Below are 27,044 nucleotides of genomic sequence, written 5' to 3' on the forward strand. Positions count from 1 at the left end.
CTGCCCGCAGCCTCCCGGGACTGCCCCGGGGAAGGTGCCGGCCGCGGGCTCCGGGCGCTGGGGAAGCAGCCCTGGAAGCGGGCAGGGCTGGCGCCGTCAAGGTGGGGCTGCCGGGGGACTGGGAAGCATCCAGAGGAGCCCGGAGGCCTTTTCCCCCGCTGGCCCGGACGGCAGAGGAGCCCTGGACTCGCTTGTTCTCTCCCGGGAGTTGGGAGGTTGGGGACCTGCCCATCCTGCCTTTTGTTAACCGGCGCAGGCAGCTGCATTTCCGATGCCGTCAGGGCTGCTCTGTTGGGCAGTCGCGGCGAGCTGGGCTCCGCCAGCAGCCAGGGGAGGGGTCGCTTATGTTTTTCCCCCAGCTAAAGAGCCCAGGAAGTCGGTGAATGCAGGGGACTCTCCTCTTCCCCCCCTACCTGCACCCATCACTGAAGAGCTGCTTTAAACCGCGAACGTTTCGATATTTCATTGTGCACAGTCCATCTCCGCACACCGCCCCCCCCGTCCCCCCCGGTGTCTTCTGTAGCACTGTGAGAGCAAAACTTTATCTGGAATCTCAGAATTTCCTCTGCTGACACGGTACGTTTTAGGGTTGCCATCAACATAAAGCCAGTGTAGGTGACAACAGAGGAACTCCCAGCGCTGAAACCTGTAGCAATTCTGGACATTTGGTTTTCTGTTTAGAAACAATAGGCTTGAGTTACCATGGTAGAAGCAGCCCTGAGGAGTAGCGATACAGCAAAGGAAAACAGCAACAGCTTCTAGTGTAAGTGACATGTTTTCTTGTTCCCGTTTTTCTGGTTTGCGAATAATTCAGGTAAAAGAAGTCTCAGTAGCTGAAAGATAAAATAATCGCGATTCAAATGGATTAGTTGAGTTAACCAGTTTTTGTTTATATTTGTTGGGGGGACAAATAAGGGAAATCCTTGAATATGCAAGCCATCCACGGTGCTTTCCGTATGTCACTTTACAGAGACGTGGACAGAAATCCTGTAAACAAGGATTATTCCAGTCCTTTTTATGTGCTCCAAGCTAATCAGGAGTCTCTGAAAAGGGGTGTATAAGTGATGGATTTGATTAGCCCTTCAGAAGGTCTGAGCTCAGACTAGTAGAATATTTTATATCAGAAATTTCAAAATGTGTATTTCTAGCTCCTGTTGTGAGGCTATTGTATTTCTAGCTCTTATTTGTTATATGTGTGGTTTGGTAATTAGCAGTAAGGTCCCAGCATAATGGAAAGGGATGACTGAAGAGGAAAATATAGTTAAAGGCTCACGAACGCATGGCTCTGATTTTTGTCAAAAATTAAAATGACTCTGATTTTGAGATCAATTTAAAATAGTTTTGCTATGCTATAATGTGATGGCTGGTTTTGTTCATTATAAATGAAATGTAATTTATCCAGTTAACCAGACAGAGCTGACCAAGGAAAATGAGCTTATGAAAATCTGCCAAATATACCTTATAATAATTTTTATCTCACAAACAGATTATAGATTTGTTTTGTATTCTCTTACAAAATTTACGTTAGATATCAAACATAATATTTGGAATAGCATCATTAGAAATATATGTAAACCTTTGCTTGTATAGATCACTTAGGTTTTGAGGATACTATGGAGTATGCTAAGAAAGAGAAGCTCTTTTTAAAAAAAATAGATGTGAACGGTTAGGGGTGGAAATTGCGAACAAAGCTAAAGAGAAAATGTGTGCTATTCAAGTGTAATAAAACTCAACTAAAAAATCTATGTATTTTAATTTCATTTTTGGGCTTAATCCTTGTAGTTAAAAGTCCAGCACTCCTCATTCCCACTTAATGGTCTGCATCTGCTGAAAACTCCCTTTCACTTCTGTGGTGCAGGGTTGGACCTTAAAGAGGAATGGAGGATGCTGAGCATGTCACAGAATTTGGCCCTATTATGATTTTTAAACTAATAGCAACTTGCTTATGTGTAAACATGACTGAATTGTCACCACTGAAGCATAAAGGCCTTGTACTGAGCACCTGTGGTGTCTGAATCATTTCCTTTTCCAGTCTTACTCTGATTCTGTTAAAGTTTGCTGAAGTTTTTGCTTTGTTCTCCAATATCTGAGTGTTTAAAGGTAGCCACTGAACAGCTCATATGCAGTTTTAGTTTTTATGGTATTGTTTACTTTTGTCCTGTGAATTGGTTTCAGATGTACACTTTTGGTTCCCAACCCTAAAAATCTGATTACTCTGTCCATATAGTATTTGTGACCAGCGCATCCTGGTTCCCAATAGAGGTAATCAGAAGAATCCATCTGAGTTTCATCACAAAGGTACTTAGTTGTGTGCTCAGCACTTTCTGGAAATCAGGCCCCTTTAGTGTGCATCAAGCTGGGCTCCCAACTATGGAGGCATCCAAAATCCCTCATCACTTTTTAAAATGAATGCCCATATTAGTGGATATATTTTTGTAGTAAATGTGTGTGTTGGGTGGAGACGTGAGAAAGTTAAACAAAACTCAGGTGGCTGGATGGTCAATAGGTAACATTATACTGTCTTGTGATCACATTGGTCAGAAAGTGTCACACTACTGGAGATGCAGAATCTTGCCTTTCTTTGAGCAGTGACCTTAGAACAACACTGCATTACTTCAGAGGCAGCGAAACTTGGCCTTCCTTTACTAGAAGAAATATGCTTCCCAACCAAACACCTCTGAATGTGAAGGGAAATGAAAGAGGTAATTCGTCAGAGCAATTCACAATCGTAGGAGCTGTGTTGTATTTAATTCTAGAGCTGGTCTGGAGAGGGTTTGTTTGTTTTTTCTTTTTTCGTTCTCTGCTAAAAATTTTGATGAACCTGATTTTTTTTTTTTTTTAATTCAAAAAAATTTTTTAAACTTTTTTTTGGGTTTCTTAAACCTGAAAACCAAACATTTTTTCACTTTCTGAAATCTGAAAAATGTTTGCTTTTCAGGTTTTCTAAGAAACCCCCAAAATTGTCAATGGAAAGAGATTTTTTTTCGTGAAAATCTCAGTGTACTTGAGAAACCATTTTCCATCTCAAAAAGATTCCACGGAAACTTTTGGTGCACTGGAAGCTTCTCTCTGCAGTTTATCCTTAACCTCTCTGTCTTGATCTTGTGATATCACACTATTTGGAAACTCATGGCACAGTGAATTGGGACCTCTGAATACCATTGATGGTGTGGATTTATCAGGTTTTTTCTCCCCTAAAAATGACAAGATATGAGGCTTGCTTGCTTCACTCTTTTGGGCTCTGAGCATGCAGTTTGTACCTGCTGTACCTTCAGACATAACTCAGTTAGTGGGATCATTCACTCCCAGGGTAGGCCAGGCATTGTTACCACTGTTGTTCTCTGCCAAAGGAAGCTTCTTTAAACTTGTCCAGTAGACACTCTGAATTGGTTTCTCTCTACTATATTCTTATATAAAAGTGCCAAACCACATGCTCAAACTAGGTGTTCCTCTACCTATCTTGTCTGCGGGGCCTGATCTGGGCGGCATTCTCAGAGCAAACCTAACCTCACACACAATGGCTTGTGAAGGAGTAGGTGGTAATTAAATTTGCAGTGGAGCAGAGGGACTGAACCTGGGTCTCTCACCTCCCAGGTGAGTGCCTTAATCACAGGGTTGTAGAGTTGTTCTCACACTCTTTGGCTCTGTGCATATTTAATTATTTATACACAGTAGAACAACTTAAACAGGGACCACAGAGAGTGGTCTTCCCAGAATATCCCAGGGCCCAATGGTTAGGGTTCTCTTCTGATGGGGGAGACCTAAGTTCAGATCCCTTCGCCACATCAGGTAGAGGAGGGGACTTGAACCTGGGTCTCCCACATCTCATTGGGCTAAAAGTTATAAGGGAGGACACCAGCACCGCCTCCTCTGTTTCTTGCAAACCACAGCTTAGATGGCTAACTCCAGGAGAGGGCGCACAGCTGAAAACCCCAGGCACAGATAGGCACCTAAATCCAGCCCAGATTTAGGCACCTCACTCCTTTGGAGCATGGGCACTTAGTCCACGTCTCTCTCCCTGGCATTTCCTCTGGTTAGCTGAGGTTGCTCCCCTACTCAGTGTGTTGGTTTTTGTGAATCCTAATCTTAAGTGCCTATCTCTCCCCATGCATTCTATAGGGAGCCTGTATGTCTACACTGGGGTTGTGGATTCCACTGGTGGCAAGTCACCTAAAAGTTAGGCATTGCGATGCCTAAGGCACTACAAAGTTAGGTCGGCTTAACTACATCACTCAGCTGTGAAAAATGTCATACCCTGTGCAATATAATTAAGCTGAGCTAAGCCTCAACGTAGAAATTACTAGGTTGACCAAAGAATTCTTCCATCAACCTAGTTACCACCTCTCGGGGAGGTAGATTTACTACCGCAACAGAAGAGAACCTTATATTGCTGTAAAGTGACTATGCACCACGATACTGTTTCCATGTAGACATACCCCAAGTCCCTTTGGAGATTTAGCATCTGATCTGGACTGACCACGTGCATGCTCTGAACATAACTGCTAAATGCAGCAAACCAAGAGTCAAGTGCTGCTCTTTGTATCATACCAGGTATGTCACACTGGAGTGCCCATGTTTCATGTTGAAATGCAATAACAAAGTAGATACTGAACTGTAAGAAATGTACCTTCTGTTTGTCAGCTGAAGAGAGACAGTTGTTAGGCAAGTCCTCTAATTGGTCAGTCAATCTTGATGACTTTTTGATGAATGGCACCCTCCTCTTGCATTGTGCCATAGAACTGTTGATAAATACTTTTCATGCACACTTGAAACTAGAACAGAGGAAACACATTTTAAACACCTTTTTGTGAAACCTACTACACCTGCTGTTATCATGATCAGAATTCCAGACAACTAAAGCTTTTATCTTGCAAAATTTAAGCTTGACTACTAGGAGTTAACTTTCTGTGTTTTGTGGTATAACAAAAGACTTCTTTTGGTTAAGAAAACTCTAATCTGTCCTCAGAAGGGCATGGCTGGACACTGAGGCCAAGTCTGTAGATATGGGGATTATAGTGGCATAGCTATGTGGGTATAACTCTGTAATGCAAATGCAGCCCACAGCAACGGAAGGAGCTTTTCTGTCACTGTAGGAGCTTCATGCCCCCAAGCTATGGTAGCTAGATTGATAAAAGCATTCATCTTCTGTCGACCTAGCTCCGGCTACAGTGGGGGCTAGGTGGATTTTTCACATCCTGAGCACTGTACCTATGTTGACCTAAATTGTAAGCGTAGACCAGGCTCGATGAGCTGAAAGAGTCCTATAAAGAGTTCAGACTCAGATCTGTTTTTCTGGATCCTTCAAACCTTTGAGCTTTATGACCTGTAAGAATCCACTTTAATGTTAGTAGTTATCAATATACAGTAGCTGTTAACATTTCTTTTTCTATTAATTCAGAACAGGACTTTGAAATAAGGAGATTATCTGGACCGAGTGCCTAAAAAACAGCATTTCTATCTTTTTTTATTAATGTATGTAGATCAAGGTGACCAACCTGTGGCTCCAGAGCCATATGCAGCTCTTCAGAAGTTAATGTGCGGCTCCTTATATAGGCACCGACTCGGGGGCTTGGAGCTACAGGTGCCAACTTTCCAATGTGCCAGGGGGTGCTCATTGCTCAACCCCTGGCTCTGCCACAGGCCTTGCCCCCATTCCACCCCTTCCCACCCTGTCCCTTGAGCCTGCCGTGCGCTGGTTCCTCCCCCTCTTCACCCCCCAGCTTCCTGAATGCCAGGAAACAGCTAATCAGGAGGTGCTGATCAGCGGGGTTGTGTCAGTGGGCGGAGGTGCTGGGGGCTGGGGCGAGAGCTGATGTATTACTGTGGCTCTTTGGCAATGTATGTTGGTAAATTCTTGCTCCTTCTCAAGCTCAGGTTGGCCACCCCTGGTGTAGACTATATCAGTTCTAAAGTTTGAAAGTTGTATAAACTAGCCTTTCCTATTGCCCAGTCAGAAATGATACCATTAGTATAAAATGGGCTATGCTTCTATTATTGATCTGTCCTACATATGTGGTCTCTAGTGGGAAGATTTTTACACTAAGGAGAAAAATGTGTAATATTCATTTCGGGCTGAAAATATGTCTGTTTATCCAGGTGTATTGGGATTAATGTTTTATAAGAATACTGCAAACTTTAAAAAGTCCCCTTGTACCACATGCAAGGGATAGAAGAAAAGATCCTTTATATGAAAAAGGCATAAATCATGCAAGCAGACACTTCTTTAATTTGCTTTGGCTCCACTACAGTGTGGTCTTTAACATTGCAGATGATAGAACTGCTGGAGACTCAGAATGGATCTCTTTAGATATTTTATGTTTCCTGAGCAGGTCATGGTTGATTTTAATGTTTAATTACGTCAGTAAAATTTGTTTATGCACCTTCACATTTATGGATAATGAATATTAGTATTAAGCTATGGCCCCTGCATATTTCTAATCAATTAATTGTACTATTTTTTACAATGCTTGTATCCTCTAAAATTGAGGATTATTCCTCTGTGTGTGCTATCTGAATATGTTAAATAACAATTTCCGAAGAACCTGGCAAAACTTTTGCTTCTCTGAATCAGTCTGTCAGATTTTAGGATGTCTTAAAATATCACTTTGAATAATTTCTTCTTACTCAGTGTTTGAGTTTGATCTAATAGTTGGTTTTTTTAATCATGTAAAGAGCATTTTGCTGCTCTGTGAGCAGAGTTCTAAGCTTAAAAGAGGTTAACCCTGTTAAGATAAGAGTGTTATTCCCAAAACTGCATAATGCTGTATATGACTTTTGAAGCAATCTCTTTTGGGACAGAAAAATTGGGGATTTTAATTAAACATATTTAGAGAAATAGTAGTCTTTCCTCAGTCCTGCATAACTTGTGCATGCACAACTCTCATTGATCTCAGTGAGGTTTTGAGGTGCATGGTCCAGCCCTATGTGTGTTTCCATAATCCAATAAAGTTGAGAGAGCAGTTGAGCATGTAAGTGTTTGCTACTCACATGAAAAGGTATTATGGCTTTTATGTATTAAAAAACCCAACAAGAATATTTTTGGGCTACTAACTCAGCAGCAATAGATACACTTGTATGTAGGCTAAAATTGCTGCTACGTACATGTTAAAACACAGCATAGAAGTCAAAGAGAAACTGAGTTCATCTGTTGAGTCTTGAAGTTAGTTCTCTGAGTTTCTTCTGCAGCAGTTGATGATGTCACAAACAGTTAAAATAGAACAAGAAACATTTCTTGCACTTCCTCCTCTGTATTTGGTATGTGTCGTGCCTATAATTGTTTTCCAACATCTGCACATAGTGCCATGTGTCTGCAGAATGACACAGGGCATGATTTTCAAAAGTGACTAGTGAATGTGGGTTCCTAGCTGGAGACACCTGAGGTGAAAGCCTGGCTCCACTGAAGTTGATAGCAAAACTCTCCATGATTTCAATAGAGCTACGATTTTCAGGTGAGTGTTCAGCACATCCTGAAAATCTACCACCCTTTAAAGTGTCTCAAGTGCCACAAAATCACTAGTCGCATATAAAAGTCTTGGCCCCAGTCCTTGCCCTGGGGATCCTAGAAACTGGGATCATGGAACTCAAGAGTTTTACTGGAAAATGATGGAGGCTCTTTTTAAATGCTGTATGTGTGGGAATGTGCTGAATTATAGTCATGGAGACAAAAGTCCTGTTTCTGCACTGGACAGGCATAGCCCACGGAACAGTGTATAAGCCTCATCCTGCAGCCCTTATCTAAGGAAAACGCCCATTAAAATCAATGATGAACATTGTCCATGTAAAGATGGTAGGATCAGGTGCGATTTTTTGTCTGAACCCTGACCTGCAGGGTCATGTTTCAAGGTGAGAGAATAATCCATTCTATAGAACAATTCAATGTTGTCCCTCCACAGAAGGCCAACTAGTACTAATTATGATGTGGAGGATTTTTGTTCTTTGTGAAAGCAGCAGAGAATCCTGTGGCACCTTATTGACTAACAGACGTTTTGGATCATGAGCTTTCGTGGGTGAATACCCACTTCGTCAGATGAATGTAGTGGAAATTTACCCAGGGGCAGGTGTTATATATATGCTACAAGCAGCTAGAGATACGAGGTTAGTTCAATCAGGGAGGGTAGCCCTGGTTCTAGCAGTTGAGGTGTGAAACCAAGGGAGGAAAACTGGTTCTGTAGTTGGCAAGCCATTCACAGTCTTTGTTCACCTGAGCTGATGGTGTCAATTTGCAGATGAATTGAAGCTCAGCGTTTCTCTTTGAAGTCTGGTCCTGATGTTTTTTTGTTGGCAGATGGCCACCTTAAGGCCTGCTATAGTGTGGTCAGGGAGGTTGAAGTGCTCTTCCTACAGGTTTTTGTATATTGCCTTCCTAATATCTGATTTGCACTGATATCTTGATCACCAGCAACTGCACACTGCACCATAGTAACTCTAGCTCAGGAACCAATCCATGCAACAAACCCCGATGCCAACTCTCCCACATATCTACACCTGCGACACCATCAAAGACCTAACCAGATCAGCCACGAACCATCACCGGTTCATTCATCTGCACCGCCCAACCAATGTAATATACGCCATCATATGCCAGCAATGCCCCTTGCTGTATGTACATCGGCCAACTCGGACAGTCTCTACGGAAAAGGATAAAATGGCACAAATCAGATATTAGGAATGCAATATACAAAACCTGTAGGAGAGCACGTTAACCTCCCTGGCCACTGATAGCAACCTTAAGAGTGGCCATACTGCCAACAAAAAAACTTCAGGACAGACTTCAAAGAGAAACTGCTGAGCTTCAAAGCAGCAGAGAATCCTGTGGCCCTTATAGACTAACAGACGTTTTGGAGCGTGAGCCTTTCGTGGGTGATGACCCACTTCGTCAGACAGATCCAGACTAACACGGCTACCCCTCTGATACTTGCTGAGCTTCAATTCATCTGCAAATTGACACCATCAGCTCAGGGTTGACAAAGACTGTGGATGGCTTGCCAATACAGAACCAGTTTCTCTCCCTTGGTTTTCACACCTCAACTGCTAGAACAGGGCCTCATCCTCCCTGATTGAACTAACCTCGTTATCGCTTGCTTGCTTGCTAGCATATATATAACCTGTCCTGAGAATTTCCACTACATTCATCTGACGAAGTGGGTATTCACCCACGAAAGGTCATGATCCAAAACGTCTGTTAGTCTATAAGGTGCCACAGGATTCTCTGCTGCTTTTACAGATTCAGACTAACACGGCTACCCCTCTGATATTTGTTCTTTGATGTATCAAAATGAGCAATTCACAAAGCCATAGAGAAAATTTTCAGTCACTACTAGCTCTATTCGGATTCTTTCTAGAAGAACGAGAGAAAATAAATATACACTGGAACAGTACTGTTCATCCCACCATCCTGTCAAACTTTACAAGGTTAGTAAGCCTTATTGTGCCCATTTTAAAGATGGGAAAACTGAAGATCTAGAGAGAAGTTGGCTTACCTGAGATCATGCAGTATGAGCTAGTGACAGACTGGGGCTTGGACTCCTACTCTTACTCCATTCGTCTCACTTCATGTAGGCCAATATTTGTTGATCAGCCCATCACCCAAGAAATGAATTTCGACTATTTTGTTTTAAAATGTGTTTAAACACAGTAAACATGTAGAACCTGAAAAATGCTGCTAGAGACAATAGAGTTGGGCAAACTACCGCCATGGACTGTCGTGCCCCGGCCCTTGAGCTTCCGCCGGGAGGTTACCCTGGGCCCCTCCCTCTTACTGTCACACCGTCCCTGCAGCTACAGCTTGCTGTGCCACTGGTGCTACGTGGCCTGCTTCTGCTTCTACCGGTCAGCGTAGGATCGTGGCTGGCTCCAGCCCAGGCAGCAATGCTGTGACTTCTGCTCTCTGATGGGCATGGTAAGGGGGGGGGAGCAGGGATTGGATAGGGGCCACGAGGTCCCAGGGGCGACAGGGAGCAGGGGAGGTTGGATTGGGTTGGAGTTGCGGGGGGCGTGGATTGGCATGGATCCCGGGGGCTGTCAGGGGCAGGGATGTGGATAGGGTCGGGGCAGTCAGGGATAGGGAGCAGTCGGGGTTGAATAGGGAGTGGGGCCCCAAGGGGGGTGGTTAGGGGACGGGTCCCAAGAGGGGGCGGTTCAGGGGACAAGAGCAGGGGGGTGTTGAATGTGTCGGGGGTTAGGAGAGGGAGTGTGACAGGGCAGGGGCAGGGTCATTGGGAGAGCACAGCCTTCCATGATCTGGCCCTCCTTACAGTTATTGCAACCCCGATGTGGGCCTCAAAGCACAAAGTTTGCCCTGACGTAAATGGATCTTTAAATGTATTGTTACAGTCCTTGTCATGTTCTTAAATTGAGTTATTACTGAGCAGTAGCAACACTTGTTTGTATTCTGCTCCAAATAATTGATGTTTTTCTGTAGAAATTCTTGGTATGATCAACGACATAGGTAGCTCACCAAAAAGAAGAGCTGGAAAAAGTCAGAGCTTCAAAAATGAATCTGTATTCAGTGTGCAGTATTTCAGTCTCCTAGCAATAGTTGTGGCTTGCCAAGCTTACAGGGAGGCTATCATTCCTAGTGTTGTTCCCTCTCAAATGTTCAAAGATAGGAAAAGTTAGTAGGTAAAGTTTTATTTTATTTACTTCTTGTTATTTGTGTGGTATACAGAGGACCAACCAAGACACACAGTCAGGATTAGTATCCACTGTGCTCGGGGCACGACACGAATGTATCGTAACATGATGCCAAAAAAGACAAGTCAAGCCAAGACCTATTTATTATTTTACACACACACACACACACACACACACACACACACACACACACACACACACTTAAAAGAACATTGTTAAGATGATAAAGTCAAGCACTCAAATGTTAGGAAGCGCCAAAGTTAAGGTTGCCTGTGCATCCTTAATTCACCCCTTTTGTGCATATGAATAATGATAGACTCATCAATTATGTGATCATGTACTATTTTTAGCTCGCCCAACCAGTACCAGTCTCCTGCCTCCAACTCCCAGTTTTTTTCCCCCAGTTCCATGCTTATCAGACTCCTTGTCCCAATGTATTCCTTTCCCTCCCCTGGTCTGTCCTTTGTTCCCTCTACATTCAAATCCCATGGCATCCTCCAGAATACTGACTGGGTGCCAGCAGGGGCCGGGGTTCATTGAGAGCACAGGAGAGGATGGCTCCCTACTGTCAGTTACAGTGCCCAGCCTGGAGTAGCTGGGAGCACCAATGACAGAGAAATTCCTTCTGAGCCCCTCTAGCTTGGGGTTGGGGCATACTCAGTAACTCTGCAGCCATGGCACATGCGCACTGTCCAGTCCCACACAGGAGATGTGAGGGGATGGAGCATGTTCAATCACTCTGCGGGCATGGTGCATTCACAGTCTGATCAGCACTAGAAGCGGTGAGAGGCTCAAGCATGCTCAGTGAGGGTGGAATCTTCCGTTATTTCTAGCTACTAAATCAAAGAAGTCTCCACTGAGCATGTTTGAACTGCATTTTTTCAAAGGTTTATAACTTGGCCAAATTTGGCAGATTTTTGCATGGACAGCAAAAGGTTCATCCCTGATACAAACACCGGGTCCTACCAAATTTCAAGTCCCTGCTTCAAAGCCTTTCAAAGAAAAAGTCTCAAGAACTTTTTAATATGGGAAAAATGTATTTTTCTCTAACCTTGTTTTCAGAAATGGTGGAATCATATTGGCTACATTTTTTCTTCTGTTAAAAAACAGCAACTATTTCAGACTGAGACAGACACTCCGCATGCAAAATTTCAGGCCAAACAGTTCAGCAAAGTTATGACAAACTGAAACAAGGTCTTAAAATGGGAAGTGTTGGACAACCTCAATAAATGGTAGTGCCAGCCCTGCTTATTCTGCTGCAGTTCAGTCTAGGAAAACTTGGCTGTAATCAGTGGGGCTCCACATGGGTGCAGTGACTTTTGTCTAACCAGCACCCCAGGCACACCCATGCGGATCTGGCTGCAGAACTGTGGCCATAATTTAGTCTTATCCGCCCTAGCTGGCCAAAGAGCTGAATCCTGTAGTCTCTGTGCAGACAAAAAAAATTAATGGGAAGATTTATCTGCTCAGAACTGCAGAATTGGGCCCTCTGTCGTTAAACAGTTTAGCTTGTTTCCTTAGCATGGTGCCTTGCCAAAGGCCAAAGACATTACAGTACCCCTTGACAGCGGCACTGAAATATTACTCAGAGTAACAAATGTTTACCGTCTGTGACAAAGTGCTCCAACTTCAGAAGTGTGCAGTGTACTGTTTTATGTGAGGTAATACTCAGGTGTAACCAGCACTCATCCAATACAAGGACTCTCTCAGCCCCCAGCTACCAGGCCACAGGTTCATTGCTGCTTATAATTGCCACAGCCTGTATGTTAAATATGCATTGCTCTCTGCCATTTTAATGAAGATGAATGTTCCATAATTTGTGTATGGGAACCAGCCCAGAGACCTGCTTGCAGCAGTTTTCCCAAAAGACACTTCATAATTCATACTAACACAAACAGTATATTTAAGCCAGCAAAGAGAGCTACTTTTGCCTAGCCCAGCACTTTCTGCCATCAGTGGATCTCCTGGCTTGAAATAGTGTGAAGTCCCCCATGGTTACCATCTGTCCCAAAATCACAGAATGGTCTTAATGCACAAACCATCCACTCCCAGCTCTGCTGCTGTTCTGCCTTCAGCTGGAGCCTGCCTGACCTTATGCCCCTCTAAGTCAATGGAAAAAATTCCCACTGATTTCAGAGTAGCGGGATCAAGTCCATAGCCTTGTGACACACCCTCAAGAGGTGATGGCATTCATTCTCTATCTTATACTGATGCAGTGTCATGACTGAGAAATGTATTGCCAGCTAATGAATAATTTTATATCTCCTAGCTGGTTATTTTAAGAAATCCCACACCTTTCAAGCCTCCAAGGTATACTTAGTTAATTATACCTGCAACTCTGTCTTCCTGTTACTGTCATCTTCATCTTCCCTCTTCTCCTTCTCCATTGTATTCTTCACTCTCTGTTGCATCAGTGAGCTCCTGGGGGTAGGAACTGTTTTGTTAAATGTTTGCATCCAGCACAAATGAGGCCCTGACTGTAACACACACGATAAATAATGATTGCCTCCTTGTGTTGTAACACAATTGATTATCTTCTTCCACAGGAAGAATAAAAATAGACAAGGGCTTGACCTGTAGTGAAAAACTCTGCAGGGTGGCAGACTCACTATTCTTGGAGTGGCAAATCTTGTTCCCCTGTGGGTGGTCATTTAAGAAACAAAAATCAGCGGAGCTTCCATTTTGTACTGCATGTAGTGGACAAGCTGTAGTGAAGTTGGGTATGGAGATCCAGTCTTGGGACATTGTTCAGTGAGGATAGAGGATGGCATGGAAGGTGGCTGGGACTGATGGGGCCTACCAGAAGGTCAACAAATGATACCAATCCCCTGATTGAAGTCTCCCATTTAGGGGGCGCAGAACAGTCAGTAGCCTCTGCCACATCCTGGAGACTGCAGTTATTCTCCCAGAGTGGTTGATCCACCTGCTGGTACAGGGAAGGAGAACTCCATCCTTCCATCTCCTACATGTCACCTGTGCACAACACATTTGTTTGGCACTTAAAGAACCTGGGAAAAGCAATTCTATACAAGCAGCCATCTTGGTGTCAACTTTTTGTTATTTTTGGGTGTTCCATGAAGAAAACATGTTAAGTGTCCATACAGACATCTACAGAGACATGCTCCCTATCCCAGAGAGATTGCAATAGATAAAATAAAGGGACACTATCCAGTTTATTCTTTATATTTAATTGAATCTGCTTTTCCAGTCATAGAGCCTATTTAAATTGCATCTAGAAAGCAGAGACAGGTAAATTAATCATGCACAGCAGTTTCATTTGACCAACGCCCTTGTGCATTTAAAGGTTAGTACTTACCCACTACCAGTTATTCTACATAGAATGAAGTATGTTACTCAAAAGGAATCTCTTTAAAAATGACCAGAGTAGCCTGTTATTAGACCCAAAGGCTATACTTGCACTATTGTTGGCTGCAACTTTTAAATTCAGGACTGTATTTTAGATGCATTTGTGTGTGTTGTTTTTAATTATAAAGTACACCTCTACCCCGATAAAACACGGTCCTCGGGAGACAAAAAATCTCATCGCGTTATATCAAACTTGCTTTGCCCCCCCATTCCTTGTTCCCTGACCGCCCCCTCCAGAGACGCCGCTCCCTAATCACTCCTTGATCTCACCCCCTACCCAGCCCCTCTGTCCCCTGACTGCTCCAACCCGTATCCACCCCACCCCCCTGCCCCCTGACAGGCACTCACTGACAGCGGCGGGAAGCAGAGCAGCGTGGCCCCAGTCCGCTGCACTCCGCCAGCTCCCAGCCATGGCGCTCTGCTTCCCGCCATCAGTGAGTGCGGGGAGGTTGGGGAAAGGATACCCCCCTGCACTCACCTGCAGTGGGAAGTGGAGCGATACGGCCCCAGCCCACTGCACTTTCCTTGCCCCGGCCCCAGCCCTGTTGCTGGGGGGCGACTGGGGAAAGGTCCTGCACTCACCTGCCCAGCGGGAAGCGGAGTGCCACGGCTGGGAGCTGGCGGAGTGGAGCTGGCTGGAGCTGGGCTGTTCCGCTTCCTGCCGCCGGTGAGTGTGCGGAAGTTGGGGAAAGGACGCCCTCTGTGCTCATCTGTGGCGGGAAGTGGAGCGCTGTGGCTTGGAGCTGGTGGAGTGGAGTGGGGTGGGGCCAGGCTGCTCCACTTCTGCCGCTGCTGGTGAGTGTGTGTGAGGGGAATCCCTTACCCCAATCCCTCTCCCCCGAGTGACACGGCTGGGGCTGGGGCGAGGGAAGCAGAGCGGGTTGCTCCCGGCCCCCCGCTAATCCCCCAGGCCACTCTGGGACTGTGGGGCCCTCAAAAGTGCCCTCCCACAGCTCCTGCCCCCCAGAGCCTATGGTGGGGGGAAGCCCCTGACTGCCCTGAGACCCTCTGCCCCTTATTAAACCCCTCGGCCACAGCCTCATCCGGCACCCTTAACACCCTGCTCAGAGCAGCGTGTCAGAGCTTTACCGTGTTATATGCGAACCTGAGTTATATCGGGTTGCGTTATATCAGGGTAGAGGTGTATTTTTCAAGACACTTGACAAAGACACACTGGAGAAAAAATATAGTAAAGCTCTTACAGACTACTAACCTACCTCTCTGTCATGGGCCTGAGGATATCAGCCCCAGAAGGGGATAGTTGGTGAATGGAAAAACCTACTCTGCTGTTATCACCCCTCCGCAGCTGCACCCTGCAGGTATTCCTGTGAGCTGTCAGTGGTTCAGGAATTGAATTATTTAATTTCCTTCATATCCTGAAATGCACGTCATCTGGATCTCCTGATCTATAAAATATATTCACTTTTCTCTTCAGCCGCATTGGCAAGAAGCTTCATTACTTCCTAACTGTCTATACCACTTTTCTTTACTTAATTTGATGAAGGCCAGTTGCAAACAGGCAGATTAGTGCAATGGCGCAGCCATTTTAGAATCATCATCTGATTTAATTTCTCTCATTTATTAATGAGACTAATTTGTCTCCAATTCCCTTCTTCCCCACCCTCATCTATTTATTCTCCTTAACTCCTTTAGGTTGCATTAACTCAGTCTGCTTTTTGCTGCTCTTATCTGCTCCTGAAAGCATTAACTGACTCTGTGGGCCAAGTTCTCAGCTGATGTAAATGGGTGAAATTCCACTGAAGTTAAAGTTGCTGTGCCCATTTATACCAGCTGAGAATGTGGCCCTCAGTGCTCTTGTTTGCTTCTTCCCCACATCTCCATTTCCAGCACATGCCTGTTTGTTTGTCTTCATATTCCTTCAGAAGGCCACACTGGCCTCTTCTTTTCCATGTGCTATTCCAAGGGTTGGCAGCCTACGGCATGCGTGCCAAAGGTGGCACGCGAGCCAATTTTTGATGGTACGCTGCGGCAGGCTGAGCCGCTCAGCCCACCACCGCTCTGGGGTTCCCGCTGCTGGCCCCTTGCCAGCCAGGGTCCTGCTGCCAGTCCCACTGAGTGCCTGCTGCCGGCCTGGGTGAAGGAACCCCAGGCTGGCAGCGGGCTGAGACCCTGGCTGGTAGGAGCTGCCAGCCGAAATCCCAGAGCGGGGGCAGGCTGAGACGCTCAGCCCGCCACTGCTCTGGGGTTCCTGCTGCTGGCCCCTTGCCAGCCGGGGTCCTGCCACCGGTCCCACTCAGCGCCCACGGCTGGCCTGGATGAAGGAACCCTCCACCCTCCACATACCCAGCCCTCTGCCCTGACCCCTGCACCCTCCACACACACACACCCCCAGCCCTCTGTCCTGACCCTTGCACCCCCTCACACACCTCCAGCCCCCGTTCTGACTCCTGTACCCCCATGCCCTGACTCTTGCATCCCCCCACATTCCCACCCCCACCTTGAGCACCAAATGGGAGCTGTCCTAGGTAGGCGCGTCTCACCCAAACCTCCTGCCCCAACCCTAAGCCCCTTCCCTCATTCTAGCTCCTAGCCAGACCCTGCACCCCAGCCTGTTCCTTCAGCCCAGCCCTGTGCTCAGTGCACCCCCACTCTCAGCTCAGTGCAGAGACAGAGGAAGAGAATGGGCTTGAACCAGGGAGAAGGTAGATACCCACTCTATGTGGGCAGGGCTGGGACCCCAGACCGACAGCAGGCTAAGTGGGGCCAGCAGCCGGGACCTCAGCTGGCAGGAGCCGGTGGACAGAACCCCAGACCAGCAGCGGGCTGAGCCACTCAGCCCACTGGTTGTCTGGGGTCCCGGACACTGGTCCCATTCAGCCCGCTTCCGGTCTGGGGTCCTAGCTGCCGGCCTCCTGCCAGCTGGGGCCCCACTCAGTCCGCTGCCGAACTAGGTGAACGGAACCCCAGGCCAGCAGCGGGCTGAGTGGGCCAGTGGCGTAAGATCAGCATTTTAATTTAATTTTAAATGAAACTTCTTAAACGTTTTGAAAACCTTGTTTACTTTACATATGACAATAGTTTAGTTACATAATATAGACTTATAGGGAGAGGCCTTCTAAAAAACGTTAAAATGTATTACTGACACGCAAAACCTTAAGTTAAAGTGAATAAGTGCAGACTTGGCACACCAATTCTGAAAGGTTGCAACCCCTGTGCTATTCTTTTGCTGTGGAATTTCAGGGTTCCCCAAAATTCTTCTGCATGCCTGTATTTTCACATCTCCTCTCATTGCCTCGTATTCATGGAATCAGTTTTCAATTTCCTTTATTTTCCATTGTTTGAAATACCTCCCTAGAAATATTAAAAATATATTTCCCTATTGCCCCCCTCCCACCAGGTTTCCATCTGGCAAACCCTAAATTTTATTTTGAATTGTTTACAAGCTAGTGCAGCTTGTTTTGTGTTGTTTGTCCCTCCTTGTTTGTAGACCACCATTGGCTGGTTCTCAGAAAAGAGTTTAACTTGGGCTTCTTGTTTTAATTCTCTGCAGCAGCAGAATGCCAGATAGTCTAGCTCATACCTCCCTTTCTGTTTTAAGTTTCTGGAGAGCAAGGTGGGGTAGGGGAAGCGAGAGAAAAGAGAATGAGAGTGATGATTTTAATTAAGAAAATTAAGAGAATTTAGAATTCAGAGATTCTCCAACCAGATTATAACAACATTAATATAGGTCAAAGCTTATGCCTAAACTATTGGGTATTGTGTCTGTAAATAGTAACTGGATACAACTGAACTGAAGTCAGTGGAGCAGTACAGATTGACACCAGCTGAAATTCTAACCCACAATGTTTAAATTAATCTTTAATGTTGCAATTCCTTCTAATAATAACATAAGAGAAACTCCAGTAGTTAATTTGTTGATCTTTTTCCTGAAATGTGGCATTGGTTTTAAACTATCTCTGTTTTGACTTGTTTAAAATAGTCAGCAGAATATAGATTGAATCTGAACCTTTTCCGTTTGCAAAGTCCTTGTCGCATCTGATTGGAAATGACTCTATGAATAAAATACGGGTTTGAATGTAACACTTCTTTAGGGTCAGAGTCCTTGTGCAGGAGGAGTCCTGGAGGAGTTATTTAGCAATTCTTTGAAAAAGATAAACTCGCAGTCTGTTTTTCTGAAGTTTTGGAATCCTCTGCTTATGGAATTCCAAGGAGTCTGCATAGTAACAGGGCTAGAAGCGTAATGTGTAAAAGCAAGCTACTGTTGTAAAAGAAGTGGTAGTTATATGTATCCACTTTTTGTGCATTCGGTCCAGCAGCATTGTAAAATAGAGAATACAGATACCTTCCTTTGAATTTCTTATAGGCCTCTTCTGTGACTTCTAGTACCACAAAGGTAGCCTGCATTAGAGGGAGAAATGATTGTTTCTTGAGAGAATGATAGAAAATGGCTCAAATATTCCATACCTTTGTGACCGATCTCCATCTGAATCTTGCAAATATCCATGTTTGCAAAATATTGCAGAAGAAGGATCAAGCGTAGAAAGTCTCCACTCTATGGACAAAGGACATACAATTCAATTCCTGTTCCTTGTATTCACTGTATACTGTCATTAGTTCATTCACATCCACCATTGGGACCATATATTGGGTAAAGAATGCTGAACAGTGCCTTAAATAGCATTCTGATATAGTTGTCACAACAAAACTGAACACTAGAGTGACTCACCCCTGACAAGTTTTTTTAATAATCGTTTTTTTCCAGTTCATATCAATACTTTTCTGAGTGCTTTTCTTCCCTGGTGAGGTTCTCTAATCTGAAAGAATGGTTACTAATTTTTGGGTGCTGTAGATCTTGATTTAAAAAGATCAGTTGGTCTCTTTCTATTTTTAAAGTAATCCATCTATAAACTTTCTACTGTAAAACAATAATGGGGCTAAGTATTATCTAGAGCTGGTTTAGACAAAAAATTCCATTCTGTGGGAAACTCTAACATTCCAAATTTTTGTTCCAAATCAGAACAAAAAGCCCAAATGTTAATGTTTCCCATGGAATGCTTCAATATGACATTTTTTGACAGAAAAACATTGCATCTGAAAATTTTCAGACTGTTCTAGTATTGTCACTTAGGTAGACTCACATCATCCTTCTCCACAGCTGGCCCTGCGATAGAGGGCATGAGAGACTTTCCTCATGGAAATTTTCCCTCGTTGTCTGTGGACCACCGACTAGACAGTGATGTGGTCACATGCTCTTGAGCAGTTCTGACATTTCATATGCTCATTATCCAGGATACTGGAGGAGAAGGGAAGGCGATCCTAGGAGCATTTCCTTTTAGTGGCATATGTCTTCATCTAAATTCCTCATCAATTACCTACCTGTAAAGTAATCAAACACAGATATGATAAAACAAAACTATTTACAAATACACAGAGAAACCAGAATTCAGATTTACCCGGGCTTCCCACAGATTTCAGTGCAGAATGATTTCTCATCCCATCTACTCCTACACTCAGTGCACTTCTTGCTGTGTGTTGCTAGCTCTCATGACATTAGGCGCTTTTCTTAAAGCTTTCCTTCTGAAGTCATAAGACTGTGAGAATCTCAACTTTGTTCACAAAAAAATTTGTACCTCTCACAGTTGTGGAGAAAAGCTTGAAAACATGAAACCCCTTACAGGATCTGATGCCAGAAGACACAACACCTCCCTTCCCCCAAAACAAAAAACACCCCACAAAATAATCAACTCCCCCACCCCCAAAAGTTGTTATCAGAACAAAACAAAAAATGATTTTGAAGCCAGTCTCATGATATGTGGGATTTTTGAATGTTTGGAGCTAGCGGTACTTCTGTTGTCTGCAAAATGCCAGCTTCCAATGACTGAGCTGACAACCATGTAAATAGCAAAGCTTCAAAAAGGATCACTAAATGGCATCTAATATATTAAAATTGTATTTATATATTCTTTAAAGAATGTATCTGTCTACGATTGTTTGATAGAAAAATAACAATTTTAAAATAAAATCTGATGCAATAGCATTCCAAAATTATTTAGATTTGTGCTGGAAATAAAGAAAAGGAAGGAAGAAATCTTCCTAGCAATGGCCATAAAATAGTACAACTTCTGGTGCTGCAGAAAAGCCAATTTATGTCATGTTTTAGCTCTTGCTCAAGAGTCTTTCCTCTGTGTGACACTTATGGGCACTGCAATGCTGTCAGGTAAAGGATACCTAAAGTACAGTGCTCCACTGAAGTGCTGGTCATAAAATTTAAAGGGATGGATTTTTCCACGGGTTTCTAAAAGAAAAAAAAGTGAAGAGAAGGTTTGTCCTATTAGTCACTCACACCAGCTCTTCCTCTTTTGAAGAAGCACTTTCCCCTGGTTTCTCTGCTGGGTTTTTGTGAGATAAGCACACAGATATCAGAAGGGACTCTCCTGGCTGGAGAGTCTTAAAGAGAGCCATATACCATCAACATTACTGCAACAAACTGGGCATCAGTGCAAGTTATGGATACAGACACTGCCTCATAAATAACTCTGATTTTTAATATGGTTTTGTGAAGTAATGCTTCAGTTATAGTGGTTTCATTGACAGTGTATGAAATCTGAAGGATTTAAGATGACAATATGGTAAATCTAACTCATGCTTAGAGTGCCTTCTATCCAAGGATCTCCAAACACATTATGGCTATGAATGAAGAATCCAGCAACACGCTTGTGAGGTGACTATTTTGCCCATTTTTTGGTCCAAGGAACTGGGAGGGCAGGGCATGAAGCACAGAATGCCTAATGATTGTAGAAGGTCAAAATAGCATTCCTCTTCACCCCCCCAGTGAGTCAAATATCTTTTTCCATGAGTCATATGAAATGGAGGAGGATAGCATGAAATGACTAACCACCAGCTTTTCTTGACTGTCTTTCAGAAACATGATTCCTGTTACTGAATTTCGTCAGTTCTCTGAACAGCAGCCGGCATTCAGAGTACTGAAGCCATGGTGGGATGTGTTTACGGACTATCTCTCAGTAGCTATGCTGATGATTGGTGTATTTGGATGTACATTACAGGTAAATTAAACAAAGTATAACTTAAAAGCATGTTGTCGGGGTGTTCAAAAAATGCCAGACAGACCCTTCTTTAGAAGAACATTGTCAAGTTTTGTTTTCGCTGTAGTCACTACCAGCAATGAGTAGTACCAGCTGGCGCAGATGAGTAATTTGTGTGAACAGATGAGTAAAATATTAAGGCCCAGACCCTTAGCTGCTGAAAATCAGAAGTCAGTGGAATGATGTTGGTTTGCACCAGCTGAGGAATTGGCCCATTTGTTTTTTAATAATCCTTAGTCATGGCGAAGGAGCGTGAGGAGATTTTGTGCCTTTTTTTAAACCAATTTTTCAAAGCAAACCTGACCGTTGAGTTAAATTCTTGATTTTCATTATTATTTACAACTTTCTTAAGGGCTTAAAAATATATTCTTGTCTTTTTCATTTGTCAAACATCGATTTTATTTTTCTCCCTGTGTTTTGAATAGAGCTGAAATGAATATGCTTATTTTATTCATAACCACCCATAATTAATAATTGTCCCTCCTCCATGCCAAAACATTTTGAGGATGCTTGGTACATAAACAATTCATGTTAATTTCTGGGTTAGTTAAATGTTGCTACAGAGCCAAAATTTGACGAGGAGCAGAAAGCACTATGTATGGGGGGCTCCACAAAAAAAACCTGTTATTTAAAAAAATATAGATATTTGGTCATGAATATTTTTTGTTTTTACATCTGTAAATTTGAAGGACCTTTCCAACAGGTTTGAGAGTAGATCAAAGTTTAGACACACAAACATTAATTGTCCAGTTTAATAATAAAAAAGAAGTGGGGGGGGGGAAGGAGGCACCTAAATTGTGATTTTTTTTTTGTGTATGAGGCAGTGCACAGTTGTGCAGACCCAGGAACTACCTTTCAAATCACAATCTATCTCCCTGTTTTTCCCCATTCCAATTAGGACTTACCCTATGCTCGGCTTATACCTGGCGCAGTATACTTCCCACAGCCTTTGCTCTACCCACCTATGCAGGGAATAATGACTTGGCAGGGGCTTCTCCTCTGCATAAACCAGGGGTTCTCAGACTGGGGGTTGGGACCCCTCAGGGGGTCACGAGGTTATTACATGGGGGGTCGCGAGCTGTCACCCTCCACCCCAAACCTTGCTTTGCCTCCAGCATTTAAAATGTTGTTAAATATATAAAAAAGTGTTTTTAATGCATATAGGGGGGCACAATCAGAGGTTGCCTGTGTGAAAGGGGTCACCAGTACAAAAGTCTGAGAACCCCTGGCATAAACCCATAGAGTATGCCACAATCTGGCCCTGTGTTCCTGTCACTGATATGAAATAAGCCTCATCATTTCCTGTTTAATCCCTATGCCATTTTCTTACCAATTCACATTGTCTTAGCAGGATTTGATCCAGCTGACGCTGCTGGATCCAAGAATACCTCTAACATGGAACTTACATTCCCTAGGAAGTGAAGTTAAAGGGACAAATTCTCTGCTGTCATAAACTGGCAGACTTCAGTGGAGCTCTGCTCATTGACACCAGCAGGGAATTTCTCCAGAATTTCAATGATAAATGTCCCAAATTGTGCAGGATGTAAGTTATAGGTTTGTTTGTATTATATTTTTTAAATATCTTCTGCTGCATACAGAAGATATGTATGTATGTGATACATGAATTCAAAAATTCCACTTCACGAGGGCCCTTTTTGGGCCAGCAGCCAAGTGTTTGTTGACATGAACGAAGCATAGTTTCAGTCACTTGCATGCTTAACTGCTTGACTGAATAAACCACAAGGGAAATAGTGTGTGAAAACAATTCAAATGAAACAGACAAATATTGACATTCCTGTTTATTACAAATGTATAAACCCAATTTCAAGATAATGGGCCAGATCCTCAACTAATGTTGATCAGGGTAACTCTGTTGACTTCAATGGAGCTTTATACCAGTTTATATGAGTTGAGAATCTGGCTCAGTGTATCTAAAGGAGCTTTCTAAGCCTGGTCTACACTATCGCAGTAAGTTGACCCAACTTACGTGAATAACATAATTGAAGTCGACATAGCTTAGGTCAACTTACGACGGTGTCTACATCGCGCTGTGTAGATGGGAAGATGCTTTCCCGCCAACTTATTTTACCCTTCTTGGGGAGATGGAGTACACAAATTGATTGGAGAGCACCCTCCCAGTGATTTAGCATGACTTCACCAGACCTGCTAAATCAACACCCACTACATCGATTGTAGCAACGCCAAGCTACTGGTAAGTATAGACATGGCCTAAGTTTCAGCAGTTACCATGTTGGAGATAGTTAAAAAGTAATGGTGGGGTCAGGGCCGGCTCCAGGCCACAGCGCGCCAAGCGCGTGCTTGGCACGGCACGCTGCGGGGGGTGCTCTTCTGGTTGCCGGGAGGGCGGTAGGCAGCTCCAGTGGACCTCCCGCAGGCCTGCCTGCGGACGGTCTGCTGGCCCTGCGGCTCCTGTGGAGCATCCGCAGGCACACCTGCGGGAGGTCCACCGAAGCCGCGGGACTTGCGACCGGCAGAGCGCCCCCGGTGGCATACCGCTGTGCTTGGGGCGGCGAAATTGCTAGAGCCGGCCCTGGGTGGGGTCCAGTCCTGCTAGGTGGCATGCTCCCTCAGCTCCTGCTGAAGTCAATGGGAAGTGTGGGCACTCAGGCAGAATAAGCCCATGTGTATATGTGGTAGGTTTAAATCTGATTGGTTAGTGCTGAATTCATGCAATGATCATGAAATCAAAGACAGAGCTACTCTTTCATACGTTTGTTTACATGTGGAAGATTTTTATAAGTATGGTAACGACTAAATAGGTCAGACAATTTAGTTTTTAGCATATATATTAATTGTTTGATTAGCACATAACAAATAACAATAATGGACTTAGCCACTGAACTAATACTCAGCATAGAGTATGTCAAGGAGAAATTACATTTAGCTGATGCTATTATCCTACATAATTTGAAAGTGTATCTTTCTGTGTGTTTCAGGTTATGCAAGACAAGATCATATGCCTTCCAAAAAGAATACAGCCTTCACAGAACCACACTCACATTCCTAATGTGTCTAATGCAGTCCCAAATACAACCCCACTTCCTCCACCCAAACCATCCACTACTCCTGCCACTGTTGAAATGAAAGGACTAAAGACTGATTTAGACCTTCAGCAGTATAGCTTTATAAACCAAATGTGCTATGAACGTGCCCTGCATTGGTATGCAAAATACTTCCCTTACCTTGTCCTTATACATACTCTGATCTTCATGCTATGTAGTAACTTCTGGTTCAAATTCCCTGGATCGAGCTCAAAAATTGAACACTTCATTTCCATACTGGGGAAATGTTTTGATTCTCCCTGGACAACCAGGGCATTATCTGAAGTGTCTGGGGAAGACTCGGAAGAGAAGGACAACAGGAAGAACAACATAAGCAGGTCAAATACTATCCAGCCTAGCACAGAAGGCACTTTGGTCAAGACTCAGTCTTTAAAATCGATACCTGAAAAGTTTGTCGTAGATAAGGGGACGGCAGGGGCACTGGATAAAAAAGAAGGAGAACAGGCAAAAGCATTGTTTGAAAAGGTGAAGAAATTCCGACTGCATGTTGAAGAAAGTGATCTGCTCTATGCTATGTATGTTCGTCAGACTGTACTTAAAGTTATTAAATTCCTTATCATTATTGCTTACAATAGTGCACTAGTTTCAGAAGTTCAATTTACAGTAGACTGTAATGTTGACATACAGGACATGACAGGATATAAGAATTTTTCCTGTAATCATACCATGGCACATCTATTCTCTAAACTTTCCTTCTGCTACCTGTGCTTTGTAAGCATCTATGGACTAACATGCCTTTACACATTATATTGGTTGTTCTATCGTTCACTAAAGGAATATTCTTTTGAATATGTTCGGCAAGAGACTGGAATTGATGATATCCCAGATGTTAAGAATGACTTTGCTTTTATGCTTCACATGATAGATCAATATGACCCTCTTTATTCAAAGAGATTTGCAGTGTTCCTGTCAGAAGTCAGTGAAAACAAGCTGAAACAGCTGAACTTAAACAATGAATGGACTGCGGATAAATTGAGACAGAGGCTACAAACAAATGCACATAACCGGCTAGAACTGCAGCTCTTCATGCTTTCTGGACTTCCAGACACCGTTTTTGAAATTACAGAGCTGCAGTCTTTAAAACTTGAAATAATTAATAATGTTATGATACCAGCAACCATTGCACAGTTGGATAATCTCCAAGAGCTCTCTTTGTACCAGTGTTCTGTGAAGATCCACAGTGCTGCCTTGGCTTTTCTGAAGGAAAATCTGAAGATCTTGAGCGTCAAGTTTGATGACATCAGGGAGCTTCCACAATGGATGTATGGGCTCAGAAATTTAGAAGAGCTCTACTTAATTGGTTCTCTCAGTCATGATATTTCCAAAAACATTACGCTTGAGTCTTTTCGGGAACTTAAAAGCCTTAAAATTCTCTGCATTAAAAGCAACGTATCCAAAATCCCACAATCTGTAGTTGATGTTTCAAGTCATCTTCAAAAAATGTGTATCCATAATGATGGCACCAAATTAGTGATGCTCAATAACCTGAAGAAAATGGTTAACTTGACAGAGTTGGAGCTGGTTCACTGTGATTTGGAGCGCATACCTCATGCAGTTTTTAGCCTTCTCAGTCTCCAGGAATTGGATTTAAAGGAAAACAACCTCAAATCAATAGAAGAAATAGTTAGTTTTCAATATCTGAGAAAACTTACAATCCTAAAACTGTGGTACAACAGTATAACATATATCCCAGAACATATAAAGAAACTCACTAGCCTAGAGCGTCTTTTCTTTAGTCACAACAAAATAGAGGTTCTTCCATCCCACCTATTCCTATGCAACAAAATCAGATACTTAGACTTGTCTTACAATGATATACGATTTATTCCACCAGAAATAGGAGTGCTACAAAGTTTACAGTATTTTTCCATCACTTGTAACAAAGTGGAGAGTGTGCCAGATGAATTATACTTTTGCAAAAAACTTAAGACTCTCAAGATTGGGAAAAATAACTTGTCAGTCCTTTCACCTAAAATTGGTAATTTAGTATTCCTCTCCTATTTGGATATTAAAGGCAATCACTTTGAAATTCTCCCGCCTGAACTTGGTGAGTGTAGGGCTTTGAAGCGGACTGGCTTGGTTGTAGAAGACACCTTGTTTGAAACTTTGCCTTCTGATGTTAGAGAGCAGATGAAAGTTGAATAATTAACTTCTTTTTACTCAGTTTTACAGAAAGATGCTTCTACCAAATACACTATATAAATAATTTGATAGTCTGAGTATGCCTTTATTAATGTGTTTGTTTTATTTTTTCTTTTGTCCTTTTAACACAAAACTATCTGTACAAACAAATGTGGAGTAAGGAATATATATATATATATATATATTTTAATAAAAATTTACTTGTATTTTTTCACAGTTTAAAAATATTTTAAAGTTTATTTTGCCCTGCTAACAAGAGTGTCTGAAAAATTATTTTGTACTGGCAAAAGCTAGTGCTTAGATTAACTGTTTCTTAATTTTGCATATTTTTTTAAATAGATGAATGTAGCATCTGCTGGACCATTGTTAATGCCTTAGGATTTGATATTCTAGGGGTTGATTCTGTGAGATGTTGAGCAGCCTCAACCCCTGTTTTCATCAATCGGTGTTGAAGGTGCCCAGAACCCCACAAAACATGACCTTGATTAAATATCCTTTTGTTGAGACTCTACACGTGCCAAATATTCTCTCAAGTGGTCAAAGTGGCCTAAGGAAATTAGGTGCACAACTTCCATTGAAAGTCAATGGACACCTAACTCCCTTATGCCCCTCTAGAAACCTTAGACTCCATATCATGCAGTATTCTGAACAGAACACATCTGCTGTCGTTATTCTGCAGAACTGAACAAGTAAGGCTAAGATTTTCAAAGTAGTATAGGAGAGTCAATCTTGGAAGGATTCAAGTTTAAGATTTTTT

At 43.2% G+C, this 27,044-nt stretch overlaps 1 protein-coding gene across 1 annotated transcript; it reads left to right on the forward strand.

The window, feature by feature from the left end:
- Positions 1–679: 679 nt before the first annotated feature.
- On the forward strand, positions 680–26,467 carry LRRC8C (leucine rich repeat containing 8 VRAC subunit C). The gene is made up of 3 exons (XM_032784699.2): positions 680–763; positions 20,882–21,023; positions 24,020–26,467. Exons 2-3 carry the CDS (start codon positions 20,886–20,888, stop codon positions 26,288–26,290), a joined length of 2,409 nt encoding a protein of 802 aa, XP_032640590.1. The 5' UTR covers positions 680–763; positions 20,882–20,885; the 3' UTR covers positions 26,291–26,467.
- Positions 26,468–27,044: the final 577 nt, after the last annotated feature.

This window comes from Chelonoidis abingdonii, chromosome 7 (genome assembly GCF_003597395.2).
Source record: "Chelonoidis abingdonii isolate Lonesome George chromosome 7, CheloAbing_2.0, whole genome shotgun sequence".
NCBI classification, from domain to species: Eukaryota; Metazoa; Chordata; order Testudines; family Testudinidae; genus Chelonoidis; species Chelonoidis abingdonii.

What these genes read in the sequence shown, in the direction of transcription:
- LRRC8C (XM_032784699.2), top strand. Translation starts at nt 20,886, where the DNA reads ATGATTCCTGTTACTGAATTTCGTCAGTTCTCTGAACAGCAGCCGGCA. An exon ending in TATTTGGATGTACATTACAG is followed by an intron (nt 21,024 to 24,019) that starts GTAAATTAAACA and finishes TGTGTGTTTCAG; the next exon opens with GTTATGCAAGACAAGATCAT.